Genomic DNA, 13468 nt, shown 5'->3' with positions numbered 1-13468 from the left:
CTCTATGTCAGCCGGGTTGCCCAGTCCTCTCGCTCACGTGGTAGGTTGTAGACAAAGCTGCGATGGAGACAGTTGGCGACATTCAAAACCCGCAACGGATATAGCGGATGGGAATACAGTGATTAATGACTAAATCCTCGACCCTGCGGGGCTGACGTACACCCACCTTAGTCTAAATTTGGATTTGCTGACACCTGCGGAATTCTGCCATATACCTTCATCTCCAACGTGGCACAGTTGGTCGTTTGTATTTTTGTATTTTGTATTATTGAACTTGTGGAATCTGCCAGCTATGCTCTCTGGCTCAAGCTCTCTTTTTACAAGTAGTCCAGCACCTCCCCTAACAATAAAAGAAACCCATAATACATCATGCGCAGACCAGATGACGAGCTCATCAATCAGTTCAGGGAGAGATTTGGGGGGGCTTCTCTTGAGTTTTGATGGTGAAAGACGAATGGCAGGCGCTCATATTGACTCGCGAGATCAAGTGTTACTTGCTAACCATGCCAACGAAATGAGAATGGGCCCATTGATGTGACGTGGACAGACTGGTCGAATGTTGGTCAACGGTAACGCTAGAGGGTGGTTTCCTGAAACCCCACAATTTCCATGCATCGATCCGTCCATCCCGATGGTTTTTGCCTGAAAGTACGAGTCATTCCACAATTGCAATCTACGAGGGTCGGGAGCGGTCTTTCACAATAAGGCAGGAGGAGACCTTCGTTCTGATAAGATCTACTGGATGACAGAGATCATGAAAGGCTGGACAATATAATGATATTGTACGAAGAGCTATGTGTGTAATGATACAGATGGAAAGGAAGTAGATCAGACTACATACATGGGAGACGTCACGTGACATAGGGAGATTTCATCACGTTCATCAATGATACGGGAATGCGAATTGTTTGCCCCTTCTTGCTGAATCAATCCAACGTGATCGCAGATTTCTTGGACGGGCCCGCTTGCTTCCCTTCGCTCTGAACAACCAGACTCAAGTTTGACTTAGCCACATCCGAGGCACGTGTCAGCGAACACTGGCCATATGGCGGCAGAGAAAAGTACGCCTAGGCCCAACCCACCCTACATACTTTTATTAATATCAGTGATAAATTTCGCTACCATGTTCGTTACCATGTGGCGCTGATGATGAATTCTCCCTATGTCACGTGATGTCTCCCATGTATGTAGTCTGATCTACTTCCTTTCCTCTGTATACATACATAGCTCTCTGTCCAATATCACCATATAGTAAAGCCTTTATGATCTCTGTCATCCGGTAGATCGTATCAGCTGAAAGCCCTGGCAGCAGCGCTTTGACATGCCAATGAAAGTTCAATGACATACCTCAACAAACGCCAAACATACTGCCTCACCGTATCAGACTCCATCCCTCACACAAAGACAGCTGGGTTTCTTGAATATAGAACGTTCGTGCATGTGTCCTTCAAATCCAGGCTCGTCGTCGCAGCCATGGAAAGAAGTCCGAGGCGCGAAAGAAGCCTATGAGCGCAAAGGCAGGACCTTAGTTGTCAAGTACGTCGATCCTTCCCGGGGCCATGTGACCAGGAACATTGCCAGATACGGCCTGAAAAGCTTGTGTTGATGGGTTTGTCACCTGGACAGCTGATTCAACCACGAAAAGTCTATGATGGTGGAATTTGCTGAGGTTAAACTTGGTATCAACCGGTTTCAGCCGCTCAATAGGGGTGGAAGGGGTACAGGTCAGGCTATGTGCAAAACCGAAAATGCTGCGATTGTATGACAATATCATTATCATAGAGGACGAGTCGAAAATGTGCTACCGTGTGGTGAGGCTCTTTAGGGATTAGGGTGCCGAACGAATTTCATGAATGCCAAGACACATGTCAAGGAAATAATTGAGAAGCTTAACAAACGAATTGTTGACAGAGAGACAAGTGTGGACATTGATAGACGAAATCGCAAGAACAGTCTGATGGACGGTGGGCAATATGATATCCAGCCTCAGACGAAGCGCAAGTGGTCGTCGAGTTCGCCCAAAAGCCCCGTGTCGGATAAAGACCTTCACGCCGAGTTAGCTACAACGGCTGAGATTCTTTCGTCGGCCCGTCCAGTGAGTGTACTTGGTTCCCGTGGTAACGTCAAGGATGATCCAGATCTTTATCCTATCCCTTTGCCACATGGACTGAGTGCTTCCATAAAAATTCGAGTCGTTTAGAAAAACCAATACGGCACACGTGCTATGAAATTGGCCTCCGAAAGAGCGGCTCAATTAGCGAAACACGCCAACGAAAATTGGACCTCCATAGCCCTGACTGCCAAGATCGTCCTCCCAAAATGACAGAACTTCCCATTAGGCCTTCCGAGCTGGGCTTTCCCAGCCCTGCAAGTCACTCTTCCAAGTCTGGTTCGTACGATATTAAAGCAGACTTCGTTCTTCATTTGCTTACTGTCGTAGTTGCATGCATTGACGTCCAGTTCACTCAAAGCGGGAAGCAGCTCAGGGCAGCCATTATGCAATATACCTTGTGGAGCGCACCTCTTTAGACCTTAAAAGGCAAGCTTGCGGATAAACTAGAGATCGACCCATGTTATACTCGTATTCTTTGGGCCAATAGTAAAGGCTCGAAGATCGTGGTGAATGACAATATGATCCAACAAACTTCCAGAGGCGCAGATCACGGTTGCAGAGATCTGTGATATCTATGAAATGGCTCCCTCTATCTCAAAGTACTCTTATGGTGGAAGCAAAGCTCGTGTTCATAGTTATCTGTGTAATAATACACGCCAAAATGACAGGAACAGCGGAAAATTTTCGATACGACCTTGCATCCTTGGCAATTTTTCGCACGTGATTCGGAAGGATGAGCCAGCCACTTACAATCACTGGATAATCCTACGTACTTTAGTCGCATTTGAATGGTCAGGATCTGACGGCTAATGACGTATGGGGCGCCACCCCTGTTTCTGAAAGGACATCTGCCTATGTAGGGCCCGCCAATGATGCATACCGCGTGTACCGGAGCAGTAGGCCCCCACCCCTCGGCTGTTTCGGTCTTTGCTCCACTAGCCGCATTACTTCAGCCTGCCCCTAAACCATTCTTGTTTTATATGTCTTTAAGTAGAAATACGCTCTCAAATACGCCGCCCCATTTGCACCCCCCCAACCCCGGGACAAACCCATTCTTTCCCTCTTTTTTTTTTTTTTTTTTTTTTAGGGGGGATTGGGACCTACATCGCCTACTCTGCTCACTGCTCACTGTATCAACTAATAGTTCGGAGACGGACGGCGACTATGGCTCTCACCAGCGGTCTCCAGGCTCTTACTGTGGACGATACCAGTAGGCCGGCCTGCAAGCCTCTTATCACAACGCCTGTAGGAGAAGAGGAAACGGCACCAGCGGAACCCAACCGGAGCTCAAATTCAAAGGAGAAGAAGATGGAGACGCCGCAGGAATGCGTAGGTCTCGATGCCTCCTTGAGTCGGATTTATCGTTATCACCCGATTCCTACCTTGATTGTTGATAAGAGTTTGTGTGTTGTGGAGGTTTCAGACAGTCATTGTGCCTTCTCGGGTCAATCTAAGGATGAACTGGTAGGCACGTGCGTTTGCGACGTTCCGGTTCACACTATTCCTGCGCCAGACACTCCTACTCTGTATGGAGCGTTACGTACAGCTATCGTCTCGGAAAAGGTTCAAATCCTGGACGGCATACACGTCAAGAGCAAGAATTCGATTTATCAGCTTCGCATAACGCCAATCTTCGAAAAATCGTCGTTGATCTATGTGGTATTGGAGGCTCAAAACGCCCCACAAGATCATTGTGTTGGGACTGATGAACAGCACGCCAACATGAACGAAATTTACAAGATTTTGGTCGATACTGTGACAGATTACGCCATCTTTATGCTCGACACACGGGGCAACGTTACCACGTGGAATCTTGGCGCCGAGCTATTGAAGGGATATTCTCCCTCGGAAATCATCGGCAAGCACTTCTCCATCTTCTATAGTCCCGCGGACCTTGATATAGACAAGCCAGGTAGAGGTCTGGCGCGGGCTCTACGTCAAGGACGGATGGAAGACGAAGGCTGGCGGTATCGACAAGATGGGTCACGTTTCTGGGCCAACGTGTTGATCACACCCATATATCAACTTGGCCGTCACATGGGATTCGTCAAGGTCACGCGTGACCTCACGGAGCGGAAGGCTGCCGAGCAACGCATGATCGTAGCCTTTGAGGAGTCAGCGAAGATGAAGACGGATTTCTTAGCAAACATGAGCCATGAGATACGGACACCGATGAACGGGATGCAGCTTGCGCTCGCGATGATGAAGGACAGCGATCTTACCGAGCAGCAACTTGAGTACGCTTCGATAATTGAGGACTCGACGTCTGTCTTGCTCCGGATCATCAACGACGTCCTTGACTACTCGAAGCTATCATCTGGGTCTTTTTCTCTTCACTCCGACGTCGTGGAAATCAAGGGCATTCTTGATGCTGTGATGCGCAACTGCAGGTCTCTCCTAAAACCCGGGGTTGAGCTGAGCTGTTTGATTCCACCGGACTTACCTAAATTTATGCGCGGTGACCCTTTACGGTATCGTCAGGTGATTCAGAATATGCTCGGGAACTCAGTGAAGTTTACGGAGACGGGCTATATTCGAGTCTCTACGACCTTCTCTCCTGTCGAATCAGACCCAGAGACATATACAGTTACAACAGAGTTTGCTGACTCTGGAGTTGGAATTCCTGATTGCGCTCTCAATACACTCTTCACACCATTTACACGATTTGCCGATTCCAGTACCCGCAAATACCAGGGCACTGGCCTTGGCCTTTCGATCTGCAAAAGTTTAGCGGAACTTATGGACGGTACGGTGGGCTACAGACCTGGACCACAAAACAAAGGTAGTGTGTTCTGGTTCACAGCCAGGATGGGCCGTGTAGGCACAGGCTATTCGAACGCGCAACCTGCCATTCCTTCAACTGATGATGCAAAGGACCTCTTGAACAGAGTGCGGGGAATTGCGCCCCGCAAGCGTGTTTTACTTGTCGAGGATAACCTTGTCAACCAGACGGTAATGCTCAAGCTTCTTCAAAGCCTTGAGTTTGAGCGCATCGACGTAGCCGGGGACGGGGCGGAAGCCGTCCGACAAGTCAAACAAACGCCTCTGTCCTACAATGTGGTTCTCATGGACATTAGCATGCCGGTGACAGACGGTCTGGAAGCGACATCGCAAATCAGAGGCATGGGCATCGACGTGCCTATCGTTGCCCTTACGGCAAATGCGCTAAAGGGAGATATGGAGACGTATCTTGCTAATGGGATGAATGATTATATCGGAAAACCGGTCAACCGCGACCAGCTGTTGCAGGTTCTTTGGAAATGGATCGGGCCTTAGCAGGCTTCTTATACAGGACGTTAAATATAGTAGCAGTCGGATCGGTCTTCTTGTCCATGAAGTATCCTCTGTGACAATATTTGCTGGTCTCCCTTTCCCATTGGGCACGACCTTGAGGAAGGAAGAGCGTGGTCCTCCACATACTTGACACAAAAACCCAGACTGCCTCGACGAAGACCTTTCGACCACATCTGGGGCTACTTCTCAATGGCAGGCTTGTTGAATCGCTTGGTCATATTGATAAGATTTACGATGTAAACGAGATCATGAAAAGGCTGTACAAAGGGGTATTGTGCGGAGTAACAGCTCTGTAAAGAGGTGTACAGAGGTGTGAAGAGGAAAAGAAGGGTAGTGGTCAACTACATACATGTATGGGGAGAAGCCATGTGACATAGGACGGATTCATCGCTTATTACGCTGGGATCGATCGTTGATCCAACTCTTTTCCAACAGATCCCCCCCCCAGCGCCCAGTTTGTGTAATAATGTGTTCAGTCAGGTGCTGTGAATATATTATTATCCGTTGTAGCTTTGCAACTCAGGATATATGCCAAGAATGACATAGCCTATAATTCGACCCCCGAAAAAGGAAACCTCTACCACTGAGGCTTTACCAACAGTGAGAAAACGATCTGTTCGAGTGTACCAAACGGCAAAACTAGCTCTGGGGGGAATACTTGCAAATTTACGCCAAATCGGACTTCAGGGATCCGTGGCTATGACTCTTTTAACGTTTACTTCCCTGAATTGGATACATCTCTCGTACATATCCGTCAATTACATTCCAAGCGAATTCCTTTTAGGAGCAAAATACTCTCTGTAAGGCAACCCGAGAGTACCCCGTAGAACCCTTTGTTTGACCACATATTAGATAGGCCCCGTCAGCCTCTCCTCCTATCTCTCTTCTTTTCCCTCTCTGTCCCATTGGATATATACGACTTTTTCTCTACTGATCTATATCGTAGTGTATCCTATGAGTAATCGAAGGCCCATGAAGTCGACTGCCAAGGCAATAGCTTTAGCAGGAAAGCTCCACGCCACAGGGGTCAGTCAGTTGACTGACCGATCATGCAGTTAGATCATCGATATCATTGTCAAAAGGCATCCGAGAAATACACCTTTCTGCTTCTGCTCTTGTTAACCGATCTATTCGTGCTGGCATGACCCGAGTTAAACTGCACATAGGATAATCCTATATGAATGCTGACGTAGTTTTCTAGAGACACCACTGTATGAGCGTGATATATCTGTGGCGTAAACTGCTATACATATTCAGATGGCTCTGCTAGAATCGACCTTAGCCCATCAACCAATCATAGTCAATGCATTTGTGCACTGATATGGGTACAAGTATATCGTTACGGTCTAATCTTCACTAACCTGTCTTAGTCATACAATATCTGGTTCCAATGTAGAAAATTTGATGTTACTGAACTCGGCAATAAGACGATGGAGTCAGTGTGTACTTGCTGTATATGGATGCATAGAAGTATGGGTGGCTGAAACAGGTTCTTCAGACAAGCTATATGTCACCTACAGAGGCCTTCGTCAGTACCGATCACTTCTTCCGAAGCCTCCTTGCGTATACAGTAACAGAGATGGCAAAGACGTCAACAGCCAACTTAGAGCAAGGTAAGAGGGTGATGGGTCCAGGATTACGTCATGCTGGGCGCCGTGGATGGCCATGACGACTTATGACAGATTCTCCCTCTGTAACAGGATAAAGGCACAATGTTTGACGGCCCATGTAGACAGCTTCATCAATAGTTGAGGATTTCCTGAATACAGAGCCGTTGTGCTTCTCTCCAGGCAAGAAGAGCAAGCGTTTGCTTGTACAAGCCTTCAAGACAAGAACTCCACCACCTGCCAGATTTCACCATGAAGCCCGCCAAGCCTGCCTCTGCGACGATGAACGAGCAGACGTTTGTACCTGCTACCATGCGTGCAGTCTACTACGATCAGGTCAGGGCTGGTGATGAGGTTTTGGCCGGGGCAAATAATACCAAGAAATATCGTGAAATTGACGCCGGCCTAGCTATAGAAGCATTTTTGGATACGGATTATCCAACGCCGCGGCCGTTAGAGCATCAATATATCCTCAAGATCCAAGCAGCCACTTGGGGACATATGGAACTGCCGCCAGCCAGAGTGGTTAACCCGAAGTATGCGCCAACGCACATTCCGCTACATAGTGTATGTGGGACTGTGATCAGCACACCGGCAGAGGATCACACAGTACCTGGAGGGCCGAAGTTCAAGATCGGAGATGTAGTTCTCGGGATGTTAAGCTATACGCGCGACGGAGGGGCGGCCGACTACGCACTTGCGACCGAGGACGAAGTCGCGTTGAAACCAATGAATATTAGTGCCGCAGAGGCAGCTTCAGTGGTTACGCCAGCCCTGGTAGCTTGGCAGGCGCTTTTCCGGTATTGTGGGACTGATGTTCCTGCGACAAGCAGTGGAATTCCGACCAATTCCGATCCGATGCGTGTGCTGGTTAACAACGTAGACGACAATAACATCGGGCGAATTGCTATCCAGCTTCTACGAGCGAAAAATGCGTGTCTTCCTTTCGCTAGACCATGGATCTGCGCTGTTTGTGGACGACAGGACTCGGAAGCATTGATGGATGAATCAGGTGTGGACGAGGTACTTGTCATTCCGCGATCCTCAAGTCAAACAGTTGATGTCGCGGCAACTTTCCATGCTCGCAATTGGGGCCCGGCGGATATTATACTGGACTTTTCCGTTGATGCCGCCTTTCGACAGACCCACCCATCATCACTTGTGAAGGATAAGGGATTGGTGATTACTCCTGGAGTACCCTCGCCTGAACTGAAGAGCACAACCAGCCGACAGCAGGATATCTTGTGTTCGAACGATAGAGGGGTGCGCTCGGAATATGTGGCTGCGACACCGGACGGTGCTGCGCTAGCGCAAATTGCAGAGCTTGTCGAAGCGAATGTGGTCACGGTTGATAACGCGACTGTTGTAGATCTAGTGGATGCGGTTGACTTCGCAATAACAGGGGTTAAAGAGGCGTCTGGCCGTCTATTACATAACGAAATAGTCGTTCGCGTCAATTGAGCGATGGACTGTGTGACTGTGTGATATCGATAACATTTGGAATACGTACTTCATTTATGTGCCCGAGAATAACATGAATGAAAGTATTTTTTTATTCATGTTAGAACCTTATCGCAACGTAGTCGGAACGTAGTGTTCGTAGCGCTGTTCGGTATCTCTCATCATTTGGCAGATAATTAAGGGCCTTGTTTACAACTCGACACCTGCATTGACACGCAACGATATTCGGCCTCGTCATTGGGTCACGGCTTTGTTGTAGCGAGAGTGGGCGCACGTCTCACTATATCGACGCATGAGGATCTAATTATGGTGTGGTGCTGTGGTCACTAGCATACAATGTTATACTTCGTTATGCTTTGACCTCGCCTCACCGGCTGTCAGGATTACTTGTTTAACACATGATATCAGCTCTGCCCGGTGCAGGGCACAAACAACTTTGTTCCGTCAAAACCTCTTAGCATTCTTAAGATAAGGCTTCTTCCAGCTTAGGCAGGTCGCCATTCTCGTCTTCTCCGGTATGCTCGGATAATCTCCCTATCAAGCTCCTTGGTGGTAGATATGAACAGTAAATCCGAAGGACTCATGCTCTAAAGTGCCTTCAAGTACGCCTTAATCTAAATTCATATGAGTTTAGTGAGTTGCAATGATTACGGAAAACAGATCAGACTAATGTTACCAAGGCTTGGCCATCAAACGTGCATTATATTCCTACTATCTCTGATATCAATGCTATTCCCATTGCTCCTCATAAGGCGTCGCACCCGAGTTCGCGTGATCGTTTGCTTTGCTTCAGGTGAACACGACCGAAGCCGTACGAGTATAACTAAGTGCGCTGAGCTGAGACCTGATATAAACATTACCAGAGCTGGGTGAAATACCTCGGGTTGAGATTCTTGCAGGTGGTGTTTTAGTTCGCTCCAGTCGGCTATATCGATCAACTTTCAGATTACGCGCTGTAAGTACCAAGTGCCGTCATAGCTATTCCTGGAAGCGAGTCAACGGTACACGTGTTCTGGGTCACATTAGTCCAAAAAGCCAGTAATTGTTCTGCCAAAGATTTGGTGGGTTCGCGCCAGGCCCTGCAGATTGCTTGATGCGGCCGTAGAGCTATCGACGGATGCGGGAATGACAAGAAACTAGGACTTGAACTTTTACGTCTCAACCCCACCTCGATATTGAGTCCTTGAAAATTTACAAACATAACAAGCTTACTGCTCACCTCAGGTCGAGTTAATGAAATTATTCTTCCTTGATTTTACATGGTTTCGCTTGTTTTTGCAAAGTTTATGTGAAAAGGTGTATATGGGGTGGATGATTTCGAAGCAATTGTCGCTTCTCTATCTTTGACAGTATTTTCTGTCCGAATGTGTATTAGGCCTAGACAGCTTCATCTACCACAGTGGAGGTGAGGTTTAGTGCATTTCTTAGGAGGTTAGAGTCTATTTTTAAGGTATCAGTTATAGTCTCCTTCCGCATTCTAGCGCTAACCTAGGGTCTTACTAACTACGGAAATTTTACTAGTTATCTATCCTTATAATTATCGCAAAGGTTTTTAGCAGCTAAGACCATCTACAAATTTGAGATAGGCTTTTCGGGAGCTCTTTTAAAGAGTATCCCTAAAGCTTTAATCTATCTCTCTCTCGCTATACCAGGAAAGCCCATCGGCAGCGGAACAAGAAGCGCAGACGAGGCGATACGTAGTGGCGAGCTAACAAATTCTGGGGAAGGAAATAGACAAAGAGAAAAAGAAGTATAGAAAGAATTGGCCTGCCCAACCAGGCAGCCACATGGGCCACATGGCCCCAGGCTCCAATAGGTGTGTTAACCAAGATGAGGATCACCCTATTGTTTATGTACCGGAGAAATACTCGTGGACGGGACCGAGAATGTGTTTACATTGCTTATTAATTATGTCTTGAGGCTAGATGCTACCATAGGGATGAACGAGGAAGAAAGATGTGATAAAACTCTATGGAAACGAGGTCATAAACGAAGCCTCGGAGAATGACAAACGCGACAAACTAGGCAAGTGCTCAGTCTGCACAGAGACAAACGTACACCCTGCAGGCATTGCATGCATGCATGTATGTCAACATTATGGACTAGATTGTCAAACTCGGACCTTTATGATTTAGTTAGTAGAGAATCTGACATTGGTGAATTTTACAATTTCGCTCGTCATGAATGAATGGCTGTCAGTTGGCTCTCAGTGGCCCATCTGTGGGGTGGTCACAGCTGATTTTGGTGACGGGCATGTCCGTAACATTTACTCGATGTTTAAGATTGAATTAACCGATTGGCTGTTCTGAAAGCATGAGAAGTAGCGGTAATTTATCTACCGATAAGTTATAACGAGCCGGTATGGCCAGGGAGTCGAAGTAGAAGAAAATAACGTTCTGCTGAAGGTCAGCAGCATTATGATGCAGTATTTGCCATCAAATCACCCTTCTACTTCGGTACGCCCATCGCGGTCAAAATTTATAGGAGAATTCAAATGGAGCTTTTTTTATTGCAGGATTTCAGCAAACTTAGAAGCGGTCACACTACTTAGAGACATTCATGGGCACGTCATAATGACCACGACCACATTAGGACTACTGATGAGTTCTGTCTGATTCTGCTATTACTACAGCTCATAACCATATAAAGGCCCGCTCTAATCCATCATTGATATCGGCACATTCCCTTTCTGACTATGATGGCTGCACCGCTCCGCTCATCGGGATCCGCGCTTTCCAGGCGGCTCCTGCTATCTATTGCTCCGAGACGTACAGTTGTAACCTCGCCTATTGCTGACCCCCTAGTATTAGCGACGTGATCAAGAAAGACCACCGCGAGATTGAGTCACATTACGACAAGCTTCTTAAATCGCCGGACATGGATGAGCAGACTCGCTTTCAAAATCTGTTTACCTGGGAACTAGCTCGACACTCTATCGGAGAAGAGCTTGTCGTTTATCCTGCATTTGAGAAGCACCTCTCTGGTGGCGCCGATATGGCCAACAAGGACCGCCAGGAGCATTTTGAAGTATACAAAACCCCACCTATGAATGACCGCCAAGCTTACGAAACGCGGTGTGTCTAGGTCAAAGAGCAATTGAAGGCTTTCCAAAACATGGCACCTTCGGATTCGCAGTTTATTCCTACTATCAAGAGTCTTATGAAGAACCTTTCAGAGCATATTAAAGAGGAAGAAACTCACGACCTGCCTAGGCTCGAAGAAGCATTATCTGCGGAAGATAGCCAGACTCATGCTAGGAGCTTCGGTCGGACAAAGATGTTTGTGCCGTCACGTTCCCATCCTACTGCACCGGACAAGCCACCATTTGAAACAGCTGTAGGGCTTCTGACGGCCCCCATCGACCGTCTCGCGGACCTGTTCCGAAAGTGGCCTGACACATCGGAGTCTCCCAAATGAGACTGAACTTTGTCTTTGCTTTCATTTCGATCTGTTTCCCGCTCGGTATATCATACTATTGCCAAGTTCTTACACTCAAATCTCAATCCATGAACATTAAAAATGTGTGCGTGATGAAAACATTATGGAATAAACGCGACGCTGTACGAAAACTTATAATCCTATATCTTCCTGAGCCATCAATAAGTCCTGAGGTTGGGTTCACCTGATGTCTAGCTGCACTATAAGTGGCCAGAGATAAACTCGGAACAGCGTATGCTATGCACTAAGGCGCTCTCTCTTTTTATCAAAAAGATGGCATCCTTGGACTTTCCGGCGTACAGGAAGCTTATACTTCACTGAGGCCCTAATAGAGGCATCCAAAAAGATCTCGTTTCATCGGGGCCATGGCCAGAGATTTTGCACTGGACCTCATTGCAGTCCTATCTTTTGGAATCAACGCTCCGGGGAACCCGAGCTATATGGTGGCCCCAGTCCCAATTGTGGCCCTTGTGAGACTCACAGATCTAAACTTAGTGTCACTACAAGATATGGTTCTAACACATCGGTGCAACAAAGCAACATTAGGGAATGATTTGACAGGCTATTCTGCCGGACTGATAGAAACTGGTGCTTCTCGTCTACCAAGACAAGAAGACACTGTTAGCTCTAAACTCCCCTACCAAGGGTCAATCGAAGAGCAAATACTTAAATGCAAGTCAAGAAGTGATGCAGAAGTTAATGAGAGACATGCGCATCCAGAACGCAGCCATTCCTATATTAATCCATGCAGACTTCCACAAGAACATATAAATATGTCTCAGCGGAGGGCCCAACTATAACCACCATAATAATTGATTGGCAATCAACAAGCATTGAACCAGCCTTCCTCTACCAGGGACAAACCCAGACTTTTGCCGCTCTACCCGCACCATCCCAAACAGAGATCCTCGGACAGGAGACAACAGACATTAGCCAAACAGAGCGCGACAGAAAGAATGTCTCAATATTCAACCAGACCTACAACGTAGTAATGACAGCACTTATCCCCGGAATGCGCACATCGAGACTCCTCGATCCAGCCCTCTTCAGTATCTTTTACTACTGCCATACGACATGGACGGATAGCGCCGTGATGCTTCGTCGAGAGCTAGTTAGGCTCTGAGCTCGGCGGAAAGAGTTGGAATTGGACGGATCGTGCCCGTGCTCGCCAAACGAGGAGGAACTGCGGAATCATAAGCAGGATTCGGAGGACTTTGAGGTCAAGCAGAGACTCATGTTCTGGCTGATGGCTAATATCGAAACTAACGCAGATGACTGGGTTCCAAATGAGCACTGGGTGAGTGCGCTGGAGGCCAATCGGGCTGCCTATCGTCTGTGGATTGAAACGGCTAGGGAGTCAGAAGGTGAGGGTGAGCTTGGGGTGGAGAAGGCAGATATATTGTGGCCTTTTGATGCTCGACGATAGGGAAGAGCTTTTGAATTGACTAGCTCTATAGCGCGGGTTCTGTGGAGGTCAAGATAAGTACCTATGGACAGGCCTTAGAGTCGCTTTGTCCTATAATACGGTTTACTTTGCGGCGACTTTTTGATAGCC

General features: G+C 47.4%; 4 protein-coding genes across 4 annotated transcripts; all 4 read left to right on the top strand.

The window, feature by feature from the left end:
• Nucleotides 1-1748: 1748 nt before the first annotated feature.
• On the top strand, nt 1749-2529 carry N7489_003940 (uncharacterized protein; the record flags this gene model as incomplete). Its single annotated transcript, XM_056709692.1, is given in 3 exon segments — nt 1749-1811; nt 1826-2171; nt 2201-2529. 3 exon segments carry the CDS (start codon nt 1749-1751, stop codon nt 2527-2529), a joined length of 738 nt encoding a protein of 245 aa, XP_056568113.1.
• Nucleotides 2530-3277: 748 nt separating this feature from the next.
• N7489_003939 (uncharacterized protein) lies at nt 3278-5389 on the top strand (the record flags this gene model as incomplete). Its single annotated transcript, XM_056709691.1, has 1 exon — nt 3278-5389. The coding sequence occupies one exon, from the start codon at nt 3278-3280 to the stop codon at nt 5387-5389; it is 2112 nt and encodes a 703-aa protein (XP_056568112.1).
• Nucleotides 5390-11048: 5659 nt separating this feature from the next.
• Nucleotides 11049-11892, top strand: N7489_003938 (uncharacterized protein; the record flags this gene model as incomplete). The annotated part of the gene is made up of 4 exons (XM_056709690.1): nt 11049-11084; nt 11125-11243; nt 11280-11502; nt 11560-11892. The coding sequence occupies 4 exons, from the start codon at nt 11049-11051 to the stop codon at nt 11890-11892; spliced, it is 711 nt and encodes a 236-aa protein (XP_056568111.1).
• Nucleotides 11893-12278: 386 nt separating this feature from the next.
• Nucleotides 12279-13339, top strand: N7489_003937 (uncharacterized protein; the record flags this gene model as incomplete). Its single annotated transcript, XM_056709689.1, has 4 exons — nt 12279-12383; nt 12496-12597; nt 12665-13024; nt 13052-13339. The coding sequence occupies 4 exons, from the start codon at nt 12279-12281 to the stop codon at nt 13337-13339; spliced, it is 855 nt and encodes a 284-aa protein (XP_056568110.1).
• Nucleotides 13340-13468: the final 129 nt, after the last annotated feature.

The sequence above is a fragment of the Penicillium chrysogenum genome (genome assembly GCF_028827035.1).
Source record: "Penicillium chrysogenum strain IBT 35668 chromosome Unknown utg000002l_segment0_segment0, whole genome shotgun sequence".
Lineage (NCBI taxonomy): Eukaryota > Fungi > Ascomycota > Eurotiomycetes > Eurotiales > Aspergillaceae > Penicillium > Penicillium chrysogenum.
Note: the sequence above shows the minus strand (reverse complement) of the source record. Positions and strands in the feature narration are given on the sequence as shown.